Source organism: Lepidochelys olivacea (genome assembly GCF_965140295.1).
Source record: "Lepidochelys olivacea isolate rLepOli2 genome assembly, chromosome: 11".
NCBI classification, from domain to species: domain Eukaryota; kingdom Metazoa; phylum Chordata; order Testudines; family Cheloniidae; genus Lepidochelys; species Lepidochelys olivacea.
The window spans coordinates 32718184-32739068 of NC_140421.1; the positions used below are offsets into that span (position 1 = coordinate 32718184).

At 39.6% G+C, this 20885-nt stretch overlaps 1 protein-coding gene across 5 annotated transcripts in view; it reads right to left on the reverse strand.

The window, feature by feature from the left end:
* Positions 1–20885, reverse strand: part of WDSUB1 (WD repeat, sterile alpha motif and U-box domain containing 1) — a 75567-nt gene that overhangs the window by 34491 nt on the left and 20191 nt on the right. For all 5 annotated transcript variants that reach the window (XM_084644106.1, XM_084644103.1, XM_084644107.1 and 2 more), the window contains 3 exons: positions 6558–6650; positions 5282–5375; positions 1846–1879 (listed from right to left, as the gene is read on the reverse strand). In XM_084644106.1, the coding sequence (XP_084500232.1) occupies positions 1846–1879; positions 5282–5375; positions 6558–6650 (221 nt within the window). The remainder of the gene's footprint in view (positions 1–1845; positions 1880–5281; positions 5376–6557; positions 6651–20885) is intronic.

Consider the following 20885-nt stretch of genomic DNA (forward strand, 5'->3'; position numbering starts at 1 on the left):
AGATTTTTTCCCTATAATGTTTAAACAAGAATCAAGGTTAAAAAAAATATTCTGTCAAATAATTTCTTCCCTGTCACATTCATTATTAAACTTCATGCATTACTATTTTTCTGTATCTCTCATTTTCTTATTGTCTCATATTTGGATGCAGAAGTTTGAGAGTCTGTTTTTCCACATGCTTCTTAACTATGTTTCCATACACTCAGAAGATTCTGAGAACATGAAAGCAGCAAAATATTCTCATGGTTGTGCCATTGGTATTCACCTGTTATTCAGAGCTCACAATTTATCTGAGAATTATCTCCCAATTAACATTATAGGACTAAACAGAACTGTGGAACAAATAATTTATTTCTTTAAGTAGTCAGCAATCATGCCCTTTTTTTTAAAAAAATAAAGTGATAACTTAAAGAAAGCAATGAATCTTTCTAAACCTCACTATAAATCAATATTGACACCGATGAAGAAAAAGAAAATACAATCCATCCCAGCCTGGTTATCACAATTTACCCAGTGAGGCCATGGTCAGCTGGGACATCTCCTTGCAGAGGTCTCATGAGGCAAATGCCAAGAGCTCTTCTCCTCTCTAAACCAAGTATGGCTCGATTTTGTACAGGCTGTATGACTGGTTGGACACACCCTCAGACTCTGATTTGCTGGGAGGCTGGACATGCCTCCCTCATCACCTTTCGGCTGCTGTCACAATAAGCATAGAGTCCAAAAAGTATTTCAGCAGCAGTCAGCGCCCAGGGAAGGCCTGGCATGATCCAGCCCCACAGGCACAGTAATTTGTCCACCATCACATAGGAAGTCTGTTTAAGAACCAGAAATAGAATTCACATCTCCCAGTTCTGTGACTTTAATGAGTGAATACGCTTCCTCTCCTATGTCTTGTAGTTCCCGGGAAGTTCAGGTCCAGATCATGCTCTCAGTTACATCACTGTAAATCAAGAGTAACCTCACTGATTTGTGAATTTACACTGGTGAGGAGACAGGAAAAATACTGGGGCCAAATTATGCCTTCGGTGTCATCTTGCTCATATTCTGATTAGGAATCATTCTTTCAGGTCTGGGTGAGCACTTTAAACCAACTGACATTTGAATACGTAAGGGACCATTACACTTCTATGTGAGACAAGAATTCCTAAACACATTCAATCTTAGGTGTTGACTATACACAAAAGTTGTACCACTGTAACTGTATAGGCAAAGTGTGTTTATCCTTCATGCTCAGGAAGACATTAGTAATTTTAATATTGTGAAAGACAAAAGTTAAATACTATGTACAGATGAATTAGGAAGGCTTTACCAGTTTTCAGTGGTATTATTCCTACTGTGAAGCAATAAGTCTAAGCAATAAGATGTAAAAAGTGTATGATATTAAAGAATGCTATTAATTTCTTAACCACTCCCCTTGAATTGCCCATGTTTGTACATATAATATACTAAAGAATTCCTAAAACAACTATTACTGATACAGGAAACTCCAATTTTTTCCCCTGTATCAATAACTGCAATCTTGCATGCTTTTGAGGATATGACACAAGACTTACAAATTTCATCCACCTGAATGTGCAGATACATACGTATACAGTTGTGTGATTCGGTTGTACAGTACCAAGATAAGAAAAGAATAAAGTGTAGAAAAAAGTGGCGCACGCGAGAGTCTCTGTACTTTGATATGGACGAACACTTTCCTCACTCCTACTCCAAAAAAATACACACTAAAGATTTCAGGTCATATTTGCTATTCTTCTGTCTTGAGAAGACAACATTTTAGGTGAAGGGATATAAACTAAAGAAAAAAAAGTTCAGTAAACCAATCTTGAATTACACAATACTTACAGTGTCATGTATTATGATGGATTTGTCCACAGATCTTTAAAAAAAAAGAACACATTAAATGAAATGATGACATGGAAAGAGATGAGAAACTGTATAATTAAAAACTATGGGACAAATTTTTGTCCCATAAGGAAAGTCTACACAGACAAGATTTGCTGGCAGCAACTATGCAGATGTTAGATGTAGCAATCCTCTTCACTGAAATCTAGAAGTAGGCCCTTAATATCTATACAGTAGCTTGAGGTACAGCCTAGCGGGAAGAGTAGTGGCTGAAGCCCACAGCTCCTCTCAGTCCAATAGGTTTTTGAGGCAGTATATCTGTGTAGTACATAAATCCACTGGCCATGTTATCACCACACCAATAGCTCATTCACATTTGTTCACTCCATGCTCCTGTATAGGGAGTAGCTGCAAAGGTTGGCTCAACCATGTGTGGACACTGAAATCTGACTGAGTGGGCTCTCCTACCCTGGAGTACTTGCACAATTTTTATAGGGGGGGTGCTGAGAGCAATTGAACCAAACTGTGAACCCTGTATACGATGGAAACCGCTTCAGCACCCTTAGTTCCAGCACCTATGCTCCTACCCTCCAAGTATTTCTGTTTCAATTTGGACCTTGAATATCTGCAAAGCAGACTAGAGGAAGTGGCTCAATACAGAATATAAAATACTTCATAGTTAAAATATCACTATTTTTAGTAAAATTATCCAAATACAAAGAGTTATAGGTTTATTTTCAGCACATACAGTTCTTCCTGAGTACATCTATACAGATTGGATGCCAACCTCAAAAGATCAAAAATCATGAATCAGACCCTCAAAAATAATGCAACTGGCCCAAAACCTGGCCCCAAAAAATCTTATCAAATCTTGTGTTTTAGTTTGTCCTCTGACTTTCTCCTCTATTCCACTGTCAATGTATGTGAGATAATTTCAGGTTGAAAAGTCAGTCTTTAAGGCATACAAAAATGACTGCCTCTCCCTGGCTACTCAGACAGTATGTCTAAACAGTATAGAAGAACCTGCGCTGGCCTGTGCCAGCTGACTTGGGCTCACGGGCTGGGTTGTGGGGCTGTTTCATTGCTGTGTAGATTTCCGGGCTCGGGCTGGAGTCTGAGCTCTGGGACTCTCCCGCTCTGCAGAGTCCGAAAGCCCAGGCCTCAGCCCACGAGCCCAAGCAGCCTGGCACAGGCCAACCACATGTTTTCTTTGTGGTGTAGACATATCCAGAGAGGCATGTCCTCACCCCTAAGATAGGAGAACTGCCATCCATTTCCAATTACTGTCTTGACCCAGCAGCACCACTTCTCTGTCTCCCTTTGCCCTAGGCTTTCTCCCCTGTCTGGTTCCCAGCACCATTACTCTGCCTCCCCAGTCTCCTCCCATATTTGTGATCCAAAAATAAAATATCAAAAAAGAGAATTAAAAGAACCTTTGGCTCCCCAAAACAAAAACAAAAAACACCACAAAGAAAAATGACAAAGAAAGTTATTGCCCTCTGGGATTTGTTGTTATGACTTTAATTACTGGTTAATCTACAACATTCTTTTTTTTTTTTTTTAAAGAAATCATTTCCTTAATTTAGAATTTTTTGGTAATAGAATGGACATTAAAAGGGCATATGACTGAAGTATTGCTGGAATTATTTCAAGTTGCTACTTTGACAGCTTACAAGAGGTTAAGTAATTATCTCTTACAATGTGGAATAAAAACATGCATAATGTCATTAAAATATATAAAAACATGAATGATTATAAATATTCTACCTTACTTACCATTTTCTTCTTTTAAAAAAAACCAATGTTCGAATACAGAAAATAAGGAAGTTGATCCCACCACGATATTGGTTACTTAATTTAATATTACCAAAACATTAAAATTTTCCTTTCTTGTAAAACTATCCATAACTGTTTTCTCTCCCACCCTCACGTTTTTATACAATACTGATTCTACTAGAAGGAACAATTATATTGCCAGGAGGCTTCAACACCAGTCTAGGATTTTTTGCTAATTCCTGATGAAAGCATTAGCCAGAGATGTAAATAGGGTTTAAAATTCTATTGGTTAAAGGGTTAACCATTAAGCAGTTCATATAGGTGGGGAATTATGGGCGCAAGGGGTGCTGCAGCACCCCCACGTTTTACACGGGGTCTGGCTGCCAGCCCCGCGCCCCCGGCAGCTGGCGAGGCTCCAGCAGCAGAGTTTGGTCATTTAACCAAAACCCGTAAGACTGATGCTAATTGGTTAACCAGTTTAAGTTTTATATTCCTAGTATTAGTGAAAGATTTCACTGTCTGAAACATGGTACCAAGGGAGTCCTATGTATCCTGAGAGAACTGTTACGTTACTTTAATAGACAGCACTTTTCACTTATCACAACAGCATTAAAACCCTAAGCCTATGTGTATCCCACCTTGCAAATCATACAGGATAACAGAAAAAGTCATTGCCACTAAGTAACTCCCCAGGGGTGAATTATTTTACACATTGTTGACATGGAGTAGTAGATTCCATTTGTCTCCTGTGCTATTATAGAAAAAACATGGAGGGCATTTGAATTTTGCCTCCGATATATTTAAAAAAAACCCTAAAATCAATAATAAGATGTTCACATAAATAAGCGAACACTGCTTAAACCAGAAGAATCCACCCTCTACAAACATATTAAGGTGAACTGTAAAAGAGAAATATATTTATAAAATATTCTTTTAAACAGTAGGTAGATCTTAAGTACTGTTGATTCAATATTCACATGGCGGGGAAATATCAGAAAATATGCCTGAAATATTTATAAGCACATCTTTTTGCAATTAAAAAATTGTATTTTGCACAGAACATGAGCATTTGTACATGCAAACTGTGAATTTGTACATATATCTACAGGTTTTATATATATATATATAATAAATTTGAGTTTTTCTGATGTGCCCACAAATATTATGAGTAAATTTTTGGAAAAGTACAGAAATCTAGCACCAGAAATAAACACTTTGCATGTGTTTTTCTCCCCCAAAAAGAGAGTGAATTCCTTTAGGTAGTTAAATGTTATAAGTCTTATTCCAACAGATTCTAGAACATCATTATAATACATATATCACTTTCAAACTGTGTGTGCATGTGTAGGTATATAAATTTTACAAAGGAAATATTTTAAAACAAAGTAATTTTTTTTAAAGTTCTAGGCCACTGTTTATATTATCTTCATGTAATAATGCAGATAAGTGTCCAGAAAAGCTTTTCATACACCAAAGCTGAAATTGAGTTCTCCCCACTCCAAACACACTCATCCTATTCCTTAGTAATTTCTGAATTAACTTCAGTGCTTAAAAACAAAAACAACTCAATTTCCACTTCAGAAGGGGGAGATAAATGTTCATCTAAGCACAGACATCTACTGTAAAACTTAAATAACTAAAATTAAGTGAAACTGCTTACCCTGAAACTAACATCTGCCCATCACAGGAAAAAGCGCAAGCCAGGACTGGGGCAGAGTGTCCATTCAATGTGCATTCATATTTTAATTCACAACCTACAAACACAATTATAAAAAGTAGAACATGATTTTTCTAAACTTGTTAACCAATCATTTTCCTTTTAAAAATGTTTTGATTTATTACTTTAAAAGGACTGAAAATGTGAGAGCTTGATTGTAATCAAGTGAAGCCAGTTGGATCATTGGGGCATAGGGTCACCCTCCAACCACACCCTCTGTTCTTTGGCCAGGTCCCTTGCGCCATATAGTGTGCAAGAAGGGTGGACACAGAAGCTGTTATTATGGTCCTACTCTACTTAGAATTCCTGCATAAACTGGCTTTGTAGCTGTTTTGTGCCACCAAAGCAGACTCATGGATCTGGCCTCAGACCATAATGCATGCACAGAAGTGGGTAATTAGGATTACATAGGCAACCTTAACTTTAGTATTTCCTCACTTCTGCTGCTTCATTTTGAAACCTTAATATTCTTTTAAAATAGGTTTTTGTATGGAATTTATAATTATATTCCTATACAGTTAAATAACTACACGTACATACAGCCCACTTATGTACAGAACACAAAGAAAAGAGGAGGGAAGGTTCCCCCCCCCCCGTTTATTGAAAATAGTTTGAGCTCTCAGTTCCACTTCTACTGGACTGGTACCTAAATCACAAAGCAACCACCCCACAGCAGACACACTTGTTTCAGTTTTAGCAGATGTCATGGATTTAATGGACAAATGAGTCACTCCTAGTGACGGTCAACTTTAGCTCAGGACTGGGGTAGTTAATACCATCACTGTCTGGACTGTACCTCTTTGGGAGAGATAAAGAGAGGACTCTGGTCTCCAAGCATGTCAACCTAGCACCTTTCAACAGTTCTACACTCAAACAAATTATTGGTAGCTTCCAACAAATAAAAAATATTCTTGTATAATAAAATGCGTAACATAATTATGTATGAACTATTCTGTGGATTTGTAACATACTGTAACTGGTTACTGTACATCAGTTAAAAACTTTAATAGAGGAGTTAAGCAAGGCTTGATCCTGCACAGTGTTGAGACCCTCTGACTCCACTCTAGGAAAGCACTTAAGTAGGAGCTTAACTTTAAAAGTATGATTAGTCTCACTAACTTTGTACCGATAACCTTGATAGATATGAGCTTATTAGCACTAAATTGTAACTAAATAGCTATTAATTTTGAGTAAAAAAGAAAATTATTGCTATACATACCTAAGACATCAGCTAGTGAAATAAGCCAAAGCTTGATCTGGTTATCCTGACCACAAGATGCCATTCGGAAATATCTGGATCCTTGTTCTCCATCTGATAAAATGAAAATGTTTTAAAGGGGACCAGAAGCACCGAAAAGAACATGACAGACCAGTACACTAGGTTACAATTCTAACATTTCAATTTGAAAATTAGCTTCCACATTCCTAATACCTTTTTAAAGGGTTGATAAAATAATTATACAAATTAATGTTATGATTTTGCAATCAAGTTAAATCATATAGCAGATATCATATTTAAATGTTGTTTCATGAATAATACAGGTGGAAGAAATCCAAAACTGAGCAGTTGTGACAATAAAAATGAGATAGCAGGCAAAGCTAAAGACTACCACCAGCCATACAAGATAGTTTAATTTCTCCCTGAGGGCTCCCCTCTGCACCTCCCAGGCCGAGTGGAGCTACAATGCAGGAAAGCATCTGCACATTATTTAAAGTTTTTAAAAAGTCTTTTTTTGTGATGTTATGACTACAAAAAAGAGTGGCTTCCATGTGTATTTGATCTGATTTATTTGTAAAGGATTTAAAAGTCCTACAGAAAATATATTAAAAAACAAAAACAAAAAAACAACCCTCCACCAAAAGTCACAAAACAGGAAACTGCAACGGTTTTATGAACATTTTTATTTTCAAGGATTAATATATATTATTTCATTTAGAGTAGGCCCAAATTTATAATTCACACACTAAAAACAATTTCCGTTCCAATTTTACAGCAACGACTTAAGTGTAGAAAGCCTTTTCTAAGACTTCGTAACTTCTACAATATATGCCACACATAAACTAACAAATTATATTGTTATTAGGTAAATACTATGCGGTATAATCATAATTAAATCTAATACACAATCATCAAATAAATGACTAAAGCACCAGACAGATTAGGGCACTGGACCAGATGACCGATCGAGGTCCTTTCAGTTCTACACTTCTATGATAATCTAAGTTAAATATCTACCTAAGAAGGATACCATACGACAAGGGGACCAGGAAAAGCATGGTCCTTACAGACAGAAATTTCGATTTTCAAATTAAATGTACAGTGAATACAAAGAAGTAAAACCATTAACCAGATCTCACATTTTTTCTAGTGTGCTTATTCACAAAATTCAGTAATTCACAAAGGGCCTACCAGTCATTAGTAAAAATTAGCAAGCTTCTGCTGTATTTGAAAAAGGTGATTTATATAGAAGTTAGAGCTCTAGAAACAGATTCTACTGCCAATTTACTGTGATGATACAATTTTGTGACAAACCTGGCAATACAAAACTGTGGGGATGTTTTTTGTTTTTCCAAAAGATACTCTGTACATTCATAGTTGCCAGTCTTGTTTTCTTTAGTTTTTGTTTCTCCTTCCTCCTACTACTCAAATTATTGACTACTTGAAGATAGGTTGATCAAAATGGATAATAAAGGTTGTTTCTTTTTCGTGTTGGATGAAGCCAGAGAGCCTTAAAACGTTGTATGCATGTTCTCTCCAGGTCAGCAGTTCTCAAACTTTAAAACCTAATGTACACATGTAAAATTCAAGAATACTTCACATATTTTCATAACTAATCAATTTAGTTACGTGTTCATATTCCTATAAATGAACCTATGTACCAACTGACTGCAAACCCAGTACCAATTTGAGAAAAGCTGCTCTAGTTATTACAGATAAGAGATAATTAAAACAGTGCACATGAAAGAAGTTTGCTCTTTTAAAATATACAATGCCAATGAGTGCATTCCATTTCTAAGTATTCTAAGATTTTGAGCAGTGCGTGAGGCAGTTGTAACGGTATGATAAAACTGCTCCTAAAACCTAAGAAGCGATCAGCACTGACTGAGGGCTTGGTAGCAAATTTGTTTTAAATACTGTATATAACTGCTAATCTGCACATTAAAAAATAATGGGCCAAACTCATCATTAGTGTTTGAATAGGTAACTCCAACAACGTAAGTGGGAGCTATATTGGAGGGTGGAACTCTGCCTTTAGCTAGTTAATTTGTCTACTGAAGGTGCTGAATGCAGTCCAGTTTGGATGGCTGAAAAATCTAAAAAAAAAGGTCACGCTCCTTTACTGACTCTGGAAATACCTGTCTCCTTGGCAACTGTTATATTATTTGTGTTATTTTAATCTTTAAAACTTTGTGCCTCATTTAAGATGTCTCACTTTTTCATAAATTTTAATTTTGTATAAATCTTTCACACATAATTTGACATAAACCTTGACATTTCAAAACCAATCTGTATGCAATGGGTTTTGGGAGTAAAAACCTACATTTGAAAATCCAAAAATTCAAGAGAAGGAAATTTGAAGCATATGTTTATAACTTCTAAATGGTACCAAGCCTAACGGCTTTCTCCTGCCCTTATGCAAGCCTTGTTTAATACAGATTTTCATGTGATATTAATTAAAAATGGCACTTTAACTGGACAGTTAACAATGCAATGACAGTATGCATGTCTCCAAATTTGGTCTGTTTTCCCAGGAGAATGGCTGGGTACAGCTCTGGGGAGGCGTGAAGGAGTGATACCTGTGTATATGTATAAGACTGTGGAGAACGTAGAAAAATCAGAGAAGTGACCCCAGACAACCAAATTACATTTATTCCTTTGCCCAACTTTGTTTTACATTTTGGAAAAACTAGATGAAACTTTCTCCTATAGAGCCTTATTATGTATTCCCATGACCTACATAGCAGCTAAACTCCTGCTCTGAATTAAACCCGACACACCCCAATCAGTAAGTCAGAACAAAATTTAATTCTAGTTCTCCATAATAATGGAAGCATATCTAGGGTAATCTGTCACACAGAAATAAAGATATTCTTGACCAGTTCTCATTAGAACTGGGTCCAAATCACAACCTCAGATCCAAAATCCACGAACTGTGCGTAAACTCAGATGCAGTTTTGAACTTTGCAGCTTTCCTCTATCTGTACAATGGGCTGACCCAAAGCCTTGGATCCAAACATCTTAAAGACAAGTTTTGCATAGGATCTAATCTTTGCAGTTTGGGCCTAGGATTATTTTCCTATTAGGTACAATCAGACAATGGGCCAGATCCTCAATCTGGTTTATGGCCCCTTGGCTCCACTTAGATGGCATAAATGGGTTGCAAATGTCCAGCAGAGAATTCCCTGTTGATGAGTATTCCCTGCTTGGTGCTGCAGTTGGGTCTTGCTACCTCCCTCCTCTTTGCCACAGTAATCCTCCATCAGCACAGAATCTTTTAAATACCCTGTGACAAAGGTACAATACATTGCTCCCCACCAGATTTTCTAAGCACGGACAGGGACAGGGCCGGTCCTGGGAATCACAAATCCAAAACAGGGCTCTCTGAGGCCTCCCCCTCCATCTCCCATGTTGTGTGAAGATATCGTGCAGGAAAGAATCTGTCCCATATTTTAACTCTTATTGTTTCTGTCTCTTCTGTGCTATACAAACATCCAAAGGCTCGAATCTGCAATGTGTTAAGTACACTGGCTCTGATCCAGCAAAGAATGTGCTTAAGTCATTTGCTGGATTGGGGCCAGAACACACTTTGAAGGCTCAAACCCTAAAGCAGGAGCAGTTATTGAGGAGGGGAGAAACATTCATAATCTTTGTTTTAAAAACAGTACATAACGGTCAGTGGCCTGCCCTCCCCAAATATCAAGAAATCCAGTCAGTGAAACACCACATCAGAAACCCAATAACTGTACAAACCACAACTGCTGATGTAGGGAAGGGAGTGCTCCCCATCACATTTCCCTCAATAGTGATCATAAACAAGTGCCTTATACAATGCTTGCAGAAGCCTTATCTTCACTAGATAAAAAAGGTGTGTTATTTACCCTGTTCTTTACCCTAGCTAACATGAGTTAAGTCCAAGTAAACAGAAGGCAGTTTGAGGGACTTTAGGCTCCCCCTCGGTCTTCAACTCGGAATGCTAATTTGTGTTAATGCTAGAAACTTCCTTTTCTTCACTAGAATTTTACCTCATATTATTAACGTTACCTCATGTTAGCTAGCATGTTAAGAACACATCTCTTTTCCTAGATTAAGTCTTCACTGCCAAACCAGGTGTTGGGTTTTTTGTTTTGTTTACAGTAATATAACTAATATAGATAAGCTATCTCATTTAAAAAAAAAACACATTTGGGGGGCAGTGAAGACATAGTCCCAGCAAAAACAAGGCCATACTAAACTCTGACTTGACATGAAGGGGTGGCCCACAATTTTATATGATGTCACAGCCTTATAAAGAGATATTACGTTTTGTTTGTCAAGCACTTTGGGATTCCCGAGAATATGAAAGGAGTTGTGAAAAACAACTGTATTCTATCAAATCCCCAGGGAAATAACACCTTTATTCTCCATCAATAAATTGTAACGAAAAGAAAGCACTTAAAATGAGAATGTATAGAACAAATTATGCACACTTTTCGTTTTACAGATCAGTAACAACATTGCTACTAACTCTGTTTTCAGCATGTTTTTCTAGTAGCTTTTGGGATTCATTTTCAATATTCCTTTTTCCACTACTGAGATTTTTAAAGCTAGAATGCTTGACTTTAAATAGAAACAAAAGCATACAGCTCTCTATCCTGCAATTGCAGGTTAACTACACAATTCTTACCATGATGAGAAGGAAGAGCTATTTATAAAGTGGATTCAATTCCAAGAAGCCAATTAGTAAACAACTACAGGGAAGTGAGATCATAGATTATCAGGGTTGGAAGGGACTTCAGGAGGTGATCTAGTCCAACCCCCTGCTCAAAGCAGGACCAATCCCCAACTAAAATCATCCCAGCCAGGGCTTTGTCAAGCCTGATCTTAAAAAAAAAAAAAAGAAAAAAAAAAAGATTTGATGTACTTGGCAGGATGGAAACAGAAGAATGGCTTTTAGTAGTTTTCCCAAATGAGAAGAAAACCATCTACAGTGCATCACTGTCAGAATGAAAAGAAAGAAACTATAATGATAACGTATGTCACAGAAATAGACAACTTGGAAAAAAAATCAAAATTAAATCTAAATCAACAGAAATAGAGATTCAACACAAGATTCTAGAGGAGAAAAGAAAAGTGCTGAATTGTAGAAATCCTAAACCACAATGTAAGCTTTTAAACCATATATTTTATACACTAACTTGTGGAAAAAACAACCTCCCACTTAACACAGCTGATTATTTAAATATAACAAAAGAAGTGCAATTTATCAAATCAAACCTTATTTTTTCCAGAGCAATTAAAATCTATATCTTCTGGGAAAAGAAGTGTTAAGATTCTAATTAACCATAACTAAATCCAATTTAAAGAAAATAGCAGAGTCATCTGTTATGAATAGCCTAATGGGTAAAGAATAATCAGAAACTTTGGTTTCATAGGTTGTTCTTTGAATTAGAAAGGTGAAGAAACCCAGTTTAAAAAAAGATTTTCTTTTCATTGTACTGGTAAGCACTGCTTTTATGAGCTTTGCAACCTTTTAAAGGCTGTTAGTAATACTGAAAGTTTCAACTATTAGCAAGAAAACTGAGGAAAAAAATAAGATTCCAATAACTTTTCATTTAAAAAAAAATTACAATCAGTTTTCAAACTAAACCATTGGGACCAGCCAAAAAACAAAACAAAACGAAACCCTGTACGCTCATGCAGGGAAATGCACATTTTCTTGTCCATTTCTCTCTTACAAGGCAGAACTAACAGGAGGTAGCATTACTGGTGACACAACTTTTAAATCTACGAAGTAATCTTTGGAATATTTTCTTTCCAAAACCATGATCCACTTTAGGGGAAAGGAAATCACAGAAGCAAGGGTGTAAGTAATTCTTAGTTCATAACTGAATTTTCTGGGATTCTTTCCCCTGTTTAGAGATTTTATTTAAACATCAAAACCCTTCTTATATTATGACAGAATAATTCAGTGCTGTCCCTCACAACTTGGAAATTATTCCCCTTATTACTGCGCACCTTTCAGTGGACACACACTTGATAGATTTGGTATTATCAATCGCTAACTTTTCACTCAGGAGCATGTGATCACTTTCTGCTTTCTCAAATTTTTCCTGTCTCTCTGCAGCAGGTGATAGTAAGAGCTTTCTGTAATATATTATCCTTAACTGTAACCAATGCTGTTCGGTAGTATGAAACATGCTTACTGTAGAATTATTATTTTTTGGCATTTTTAAGAATTTCCAATGGATACTTCACTAAAACAGGTTTCAGAGTAGCAGCCGCGTTAGTCTGTATCCGCAAAAAGGACTATTTGTGGTACCTTTGAGACTAACAAATTTATTTGAGCATAAGCTTTCGTGAGCTACAGCTCACTTGAAATCATGGTGGAATTCCTCAAGGGTTTCTTTTCCATGGGTCCAGATGAAGAAGATATCATCAGTGTAGCACAAGTAGAGTTGGGGCACTAGGGGACGAGAGCTGAGGAAGCGTTGTTCTAAGTCAGCCATAAAAATGTTGGCATACTGTGGGGCCATGCGGGTACCCATAGCAGTGCCGCTGATCTGAAGGTATACATTGTCCCCAAATGTGAAACAGTTATGGGTGAGAACAAAGTCACAAAGTTCAGCCACCAGGTTTGCCGTGACATTATCAGGGATACTGTTCCTGACGGCTTGTAGTCCATCTTTGTGTGGAATGTTGGTGTAGAGGGCTTCTACATCCAAAGCCCGTTGCCAACTGTGCCCACATATCTATTCAGGGGACACCATCATAGGGCCTAATCACATCAGCCACACTATCAGAGGCTTGTTCACCTGCACATCTACCAATGTGACATATGCCACCATGTGCCAGCAATACCCCTCTGCCATGTACATTGGCCAAACCGGACAGTCTCTACGTAAAAGAATAAATGGACACAAATCAGACATCAAGAATTAGAACATTCAAAAACCAGATGGAGAACACTTCAATCTCTCTGGTCACTCGATTACAGACATAAAAGTCGCAATTCTTCAACAAAAAAACTTCAAAAACAGACTCCAATGAGAGACTGCTGAATTGGAATTCATTTGCAAACTGGACACCATTAAATTAGGCTTGACTAAAGACTGGGAGTGGATGTGTCATTACACAAAGTAAAACTATTTCCCCATGTTTATTTTTCCCCCCCTACTGTTCCTCATACATTCTTGTCAACTGCTGGAAATGGCCCACCTTGATTATCACTACAAAAGGTTTTTTTTCTCTCCTGCTGGTAATAGTCACTGAAACTAGGGCTCCTGTTTCATGCTATGGCCTCCCACAAAATCAAGTTATTATTTATGGGGTTTTCTAGCTCTTTATGAAATATGTTAGCCTTTCAACCTGCCAGATACTTTTGAACTTAACAGCTTCACACCTTTGTCATTCTTCTGGATTCTCCTTCATTTCTATTTGTACAGTTCTGCTGGTTAGGTAACTACTGTTATCTCTGCTGTACAAATTCAATGCTTACACAACTACACCACACATCTCTTCACAGCCATCCCTCATAAATTCTGCAATGAATCCTGGTTTGATGTAGGATATGAAAAATCTACTTGCTTAAGGCAAGTACAAAGCTTTCCCTGCCAAGTGTAGAAGCTGAAGATATCAATTTCTGTAGAACTTAAATTTTCATTTATAAATAAAAGTTAAATTTCTAGCTACTGCCATTCCAAAGATAACCTTCCAAATGTGAACGGAATGAAAATCAGTGTAGTGTTGTCTCTCTCAGGGCTGGACCAAGGCACAGGCAGTGTAGGCCCATGCCCAGGGCAACAGCTCCTGCAATTATGTCAGCATCTCAGATTTCATTTTTTTTAAAGAAGTTTCTAGCCCTCTTGGTTGTGAGCAAAAGCCTGAAAATATGAACACAGCATAATAGATGTAGTGGTGTCTGCCTAAATCTGTAGACAGCCTGACATAATAGCGCTAAGAAGTTTGAATGGCCCCACATATTTCAATGGGGTGTTAACTATAGGACTCGTTATGCGACCAACAATACCCCAGTAAAGAAATGCATGTGTGGCAGGAGTAGTTGTCTTAGCCTATTCACCACCCCAATGGGAGCATCCTGGCTGCAGGAATAAGCACCAGTGAGGAGGGGCCTGCCAGCTGCCACCTCTGCCTCTCTTTAAATGAAGATGAGGACCACTGTCACTTCAAGCAGAGGGTCCGGCCACAGTGCATCCTACACTGTGTTGTGTCTATGGCCCTGAAAAAACTTAATCCAGTTCTGCTCTGACTCTGCAGACAGACATTACCAAATGCCAAGCAACAGCAGAGTGAAAACAACAAGACTGGTCAATATCACCGCTGTTATTCAGAACTTGGAGAAAACAGTGAAACTGTCAAGAATGAGAGGGCAGGACTGACCTAGGAGAGAAGGACTTAAAAGCCAGGTGTTAAGTGACCAAGAGGAGCTAGCGAACAAGGGGCAGCAAACAGAGGAGTTTGAGAGGGAGTTTGTAGGAGGGAGAAAGAATAAAATCAGCATGATTTGGAAAGGCTGCCTCCCCAATGCCAACACTGCTCCTGGAGCCTTCACCTGCATCTATATGGAAACAGAGACTCTGACCATGGATTCCCCTACCCAGATCCTGGGCGTGGATTCACAGGGATTGCAGGCTGCATTTCCCTGTCACAGAAAGCCAGGCTGGGAAGACCATCCTGCATGAAAGGTGTCTATTGGTAGAATCTCTCAGGGAGCAGGTGGGAGAGCTACAGGAGCAGATGGCTAGGCTGAGGAGCATCCATGAAAATGAAAAATTCATTGAAAACATGCATATGGAGACTTCAAGGTTGAGGAACTAATCCAGCTGGAGAGGACTGCAGATGAACGACGAAACAGCTCCTTCAAACGGAGGAAGCTGGCTGCTGGTTACCTCTGGCAGCAGGCAATGCACCACCCCTACTCCAAACCCATTGTCAATAAAGATGAAAAACTGGTATGCTGCCCTGGTCCTGAGGGATGAGGAATGTCCCTCAAAGATGGTGGTGGTGCAGTCATTCACCCTCATGGCTGGGAGGACTGCAGCCATCGCTCTCAAGAGAAAACGAAAGGTGATGGTGGTTGGTGACTCTAAGGAGGATGGAGACATCCATCTGCCTGCCTGACCTGGCATCCCAGAAAATTATTTCCTGGGTATCTGGCTGGTGAATCTTGCCCATATGCTCAGGGTTTAGCTGATTGCCATATTTGGGGTCGGGAAGGAATTTTCCTCCAGGGCAGATTGGAAGAGGCCCTGGAGGTTTTTCGCCTTCCTCTGTAGCATGGGGCACGGGTCACTTGCTGGAGGATTCTCTGCTCCTTGAAGTCTTTAAACCACGATTTGAGGACTTCAATAGCTCAGACATAGGTGAGAGGTTTTTCGCAGGAGTGGGTGGGTGAGATTCCGTGGCCTGCATTGTGCAGAAGATCGCACTAGATTATGATAATGGTCCCTTCTGACCTTAGTATCTATGATTCCTAGGAGGTGTGCTGCCTGCCAGGGCCCTGTATCTGAGACATTATGGAAGGACTGCCAAGGATCATCAGGCCCTCTGACTACTACCCCATGCTGCTCATCCACGTGGGCACTAATGATACTATGAGGGATGACCCTGAGCAAATCAGAAATGACGACCGGGCTCTGGGAGTGAGGGTGAAGAAACTGGGGGCACAAGTGGTGTTCTCATCAATCCTTCAAGTCAAGGGGAGGGGCCCAGGCAGAGAGATACACCCTGGAGGTGAATACATGTCTACACAGATGGTGGTGCCCAGAGGGCTTTGGCTTCCTTGACCATGGGTTGCTATTCCGAGAAGAGGGACTGCTGAGCAGAGATGGGGTCCACCTATCAAAGAAGGGGGAAAGTATCTTCAAATACAGTCCAGCTAACCAATTGAGGTGAGCTTTAAACTAGGTTGCACAGGAAACAAAACCCCACAGTTAAGTCCAAAACATGACGACCTGGGTGAAGGGTCAAAATCTGGGGGAAACATGGGCAATCATGGCAGGGACAAAGGAGATACAAGTGGGAATACAGAGGAGAACTATAATGAACATCTTAGATGTCTGTATACTAATGCAAGAAGTATGGGGAATAAACAGAAAGAACTAGAAATACTAGTGAATAATCACAATTATGACATAACTGGCACCACAGAAGCTTGGTGGGATAATTCACCTGACTGGAATATCAGTATAGAAGGGTACAGCTTGCTCAGGGAAGGACAGGCAGGGAAAAGCGGGAGGAGGTGTATACACCTGCACTGAGGTTGAGATAGAAGTGGTAGGCAGACTTGTTGAAAATATCCGGGAAAGGATAAAACGGGCAAAAAAGCCAAGAGTGATGTCATGGTAGGAGTTTACTTTAAGCCTCCTCACAAGAAAGAAGAGGTGAATGAAGCTTTTTTTAAAAAACAAAACAAAAACAAAAAAAACTTACAAAATAATCCAAAACAGGACTTGGTGATGATGGGGGACTTCAACTACCCAGACACCTGTTTGGAAGTAATACAGCAGAGCACAGATTATCCAACAAGTTCTTGGAATGCAGTGGAGACAACTTCTTTATTACAGAAGGTGGGAGAAAGGAACCAGTGAAAAGGCTATTCTAGATTTGATTCTGAAAACAAGGAGGAACTGGCTGAAGGTGGGAGGCATCTTGGATGAAAGTGATCATGAAATAATAAGAACTCACGGACGACAGGAGAGATCCCAGAGGACTGGAAAAGGACAAATAAAATACCTATTTATAAAAAAGGGAATAAGTGCAATCCTGACCAGGAAGTTTAACTTTGGTACCCAGAAAGATAATGAAGCAAATAATCAATCGATTTGTCATTACCTAGAAGTAAACAGGGTGACAAGTAACAGTCAACATGGATTCGTCAAAAACAAATCAAGCCAAAGCATGCCAAACTAATATTGTTCTTTGACAGGGTAACAAGCCTTGTGGTTGGGCGGGAAGCAGTAGATGTGATTATCTCGTATTTAATAAGTCTTTTGATATTGTCTCACATGATCTTCTCACGTAAACAAAACAGAAATATAGCTTAGATGAATCTACTATAAAGTGCTGCACAAATGGCTGGAAAAGTGTACTCAGAGAGTAGTTATCAATGGTTCACAATGAAATGGGAAGGGCATATCAAGTGGGGTCCTGCAGGGATCTGTCCAGTTCAATTCAATATCTTATAAATTATTTGGATGAATGGCACAGAGAGTACACTTATAAAGTTTGCAGATGATACGATGCCAGAAGGGGTTGCAAGCGCTTTGGAGGACAGAATTAGAATTCAAAATGTTCCTGAGGAAATGGTCTGAAATAAACAGGATAAAATTCAGTAAGGACAAATGCAAAGTACTACACTTAGGAAGGAATAATCAATTGCACATATACAACATGGGAAATAACTGCCTAGGAAGGAGTGTTCCTGAAAAGGATCAGGGCTTATAGTAAATCAAACTAAATGAGTCAACAGTGTAATACTGTTGCAAAAAAACCAAACATTATGGGATGCATTAGCAGGAGTGTTGTAAGCAAGACACAAGTAATTATTCCACTCTACTCAGTACTGTTAAGGCCTCAACTGGAATACTGTGTCCAGTTCTGGGCAACGCACTTCAGGAAAGATGTGGACAAACTTGAGAAAGTCCTGAGGAGAGCAAAAAATGATTAAATGTTGAGAAACTATGACCTATAAGGGAAGAGTGAAAAACTTGGGTTTGTTTAGTTTGCAGAAGAGAAGATTGAAGGGGAATATGATAACAGTCTTCAAGTACATAAAAGATTGTTATACAGAGAAAGGTGATAAATCGTTCTCCTTATCCACTGAGGACAGGACAAGAAGTAATGGACTTAGACTGCAGTAAGGGAGATTTAGGTAAGATATTAGGAAAAACTTACTAACTGTAAGAGTAGTCAAACACTGGGACAAATTACCGAGGGCAGTGGTTCCCAAACCTGTTCCACCGCTTATGCAGGGAAAGCCCCTGATGGACTGGGCCAGTTTGTTTACCTGACACATCCTCAGGTTCGGCCCCAACCGGCCCGGCCCACCAGGGGCTTTCCTTGCACAAGCGGTGGAACAAGTTTGGGAACCACTGACCTAGGGTGGTTGTGGAATCTCCATCACTGGAGATTTTAAAGAACAGCACTTGTCAGGAATGGTCTAGGTAATACTTAGTCCTGCCTCAATGCAGGAGATTGGACCAGATGTCCTATAATGGTTGCATCAAGTCTACACTATGTTTCTATAATGATATCACTTTCAAGGTGCTGTTTCTGCTGCTTAAAGAAAAACCGAAATGGAGGAAGGAGGATGGGATAGAGTAGCAGAAACCCTTTCTCCCTCCCTTTCTCACAGTAGCTAGAGAGGTAATAGAGAGGTAGAATAGCAGAGACTTTCCCTTCTGACAGTGGTGTCTCTAAGGAATAGGAACGATAGCAAAGATTCTCCTCCCTCAGGGCAGCCAGGAGACTCTGGCCCTGATTCAAGAAAATAATAAATGCAAAATCAACGAGACTCAAGCATCCAATTAAGTGGTTTCTTCAATCAGGGCCTCTGTAGGGCAGAGAACACAGAAAGGGCCACCTTCCTCACCCTCCCTCTGCAGCTAGAGGGCAGAGGAGCTTCAAATGTATTAGACACCTGCTAACTAGAATCCCTTATGTGCGTTCAAGGAGAATATTCTGTTCAAAATTCCAGCACTCTGCTTTTTGGACCCACCTCTGCCCCAACTATCACACCTACCTGTACTTGGCAAGTTTAATTATCCGGCTAGTGGAAGTCTATTAATATAGACCCTAACTTAATATAATCAGCAACTGAATGATTTTATAAATATGCTGGACTACTTATTGGCTGAGCTTGCAAAGGCCTTACACTAAATTTGACAGCATTTTTCTGTTAGCCTGTCAGTATATCCATCTGTCTGTAACATGATTGTCTTTGAATGCCCCATCCAATCAATTCCAAAATTTCAGGTAATGTTCTAGGTATTAATGGCCTGAACCCTACTGATTTTGGGGAAAATTAGAAAATCAAAATGGGAGGCACACGAAGCCCCTCTTGAGCACAGCTACAGACTCAAGCACCTTTACAACTGTCTATAGATCAAACAACTGGTTGATGGCACCCATTAACACCTTCCAACATAACAATATCCATCTAATCTCGGCTCATCCTCCCAATAGAGTTTAACATGTTAGCCTGTGAATTACTTCACTCCCAGACAGAAAGAAGAATAGTGGGGAGGGAGAATGTATGGGGTTCCATGGGAGAAAGGGGCATGCACACATCCCTTGGCACGCAGGGGTGGGGGAATGGGGCACAAAGTCTTTGGAATGGAAGGGAGTTGGAAGGAGGAGGCAGAGCCCTTGGAATGGTGGAGAAGAGGAAAATGGAGGAAAGGAAGTAATGAGAATTCAGAGTCCCTGCCATGGGGGAGAAGAGGAGACACTGCTGAAGGGGGAGAGGGAAATGGGGTAACACACAAAACTCCTTCCATGAAGAAGGGGAATGGGGGAGCTTGGCATGGGAGGAGGGGGATGGGTGAGAGTTGGAGGAAGATGGAATGAAGCACAAAGAACCCTGACAGCCCTGCTCACAGCCCTGCTGTATTTCAAGGAATCCCTGTTGAGGTTACAGGGACAAACCACCCCAATGTGTCGAAAGAATAGTAAGTATGGCAGGCGAACAGCTTGGCTTAATGGTGAAATCCTAGCAGATCTTAAGCATAAAAAAGAAGCTTACAAGAAGTGGAAGGTTGGACATATAACCAGGGAAGAGTATAAAAATATTGCTTGGGCATGTAGGAATGAAATTAGGAGGGCCAAATCGCACCTGGAGCTGCAGCTAGCGAGAGACGTTAAGAGTAACAAGAAGGGTTTCTTCAGGTATGTTGGCAACAAGAAGAAAGCCAAGGAAAGTGTGGGCCCCTTAATGAATGAGGGAGGCAACCTAGTGACGGAGGATGTGGAAAAAGCTAATGTACTCAATGCTTTTTTTGCCTCTGTCTTAACGAACAAGGTCAGCTCCCAGACTGCTGTGCTGGGCATAACAACATGGGGAACACATGGCCAGCCCTCTGTGGAGAAAGAGGTGGTTAGGGACTATTTAGAAAAACTGGACGTGCACAAGTCCATGGGGCCGGACGAGTTGCATCCGAGAGTGCTAAAGGAACTGGCGGCTGTGATTGCAGAGCCATTGGCCATTATCTTTGAAAACTCGTGGCGAATGGCAGAAGTCCCAGATGACTGGAAAAAGGCTAATGTAGTGCCTCTCTTTAAAAAAGGGAAGAAGGAGGATCCTGGGAACTACAGGCCAGTAAGCCTCAC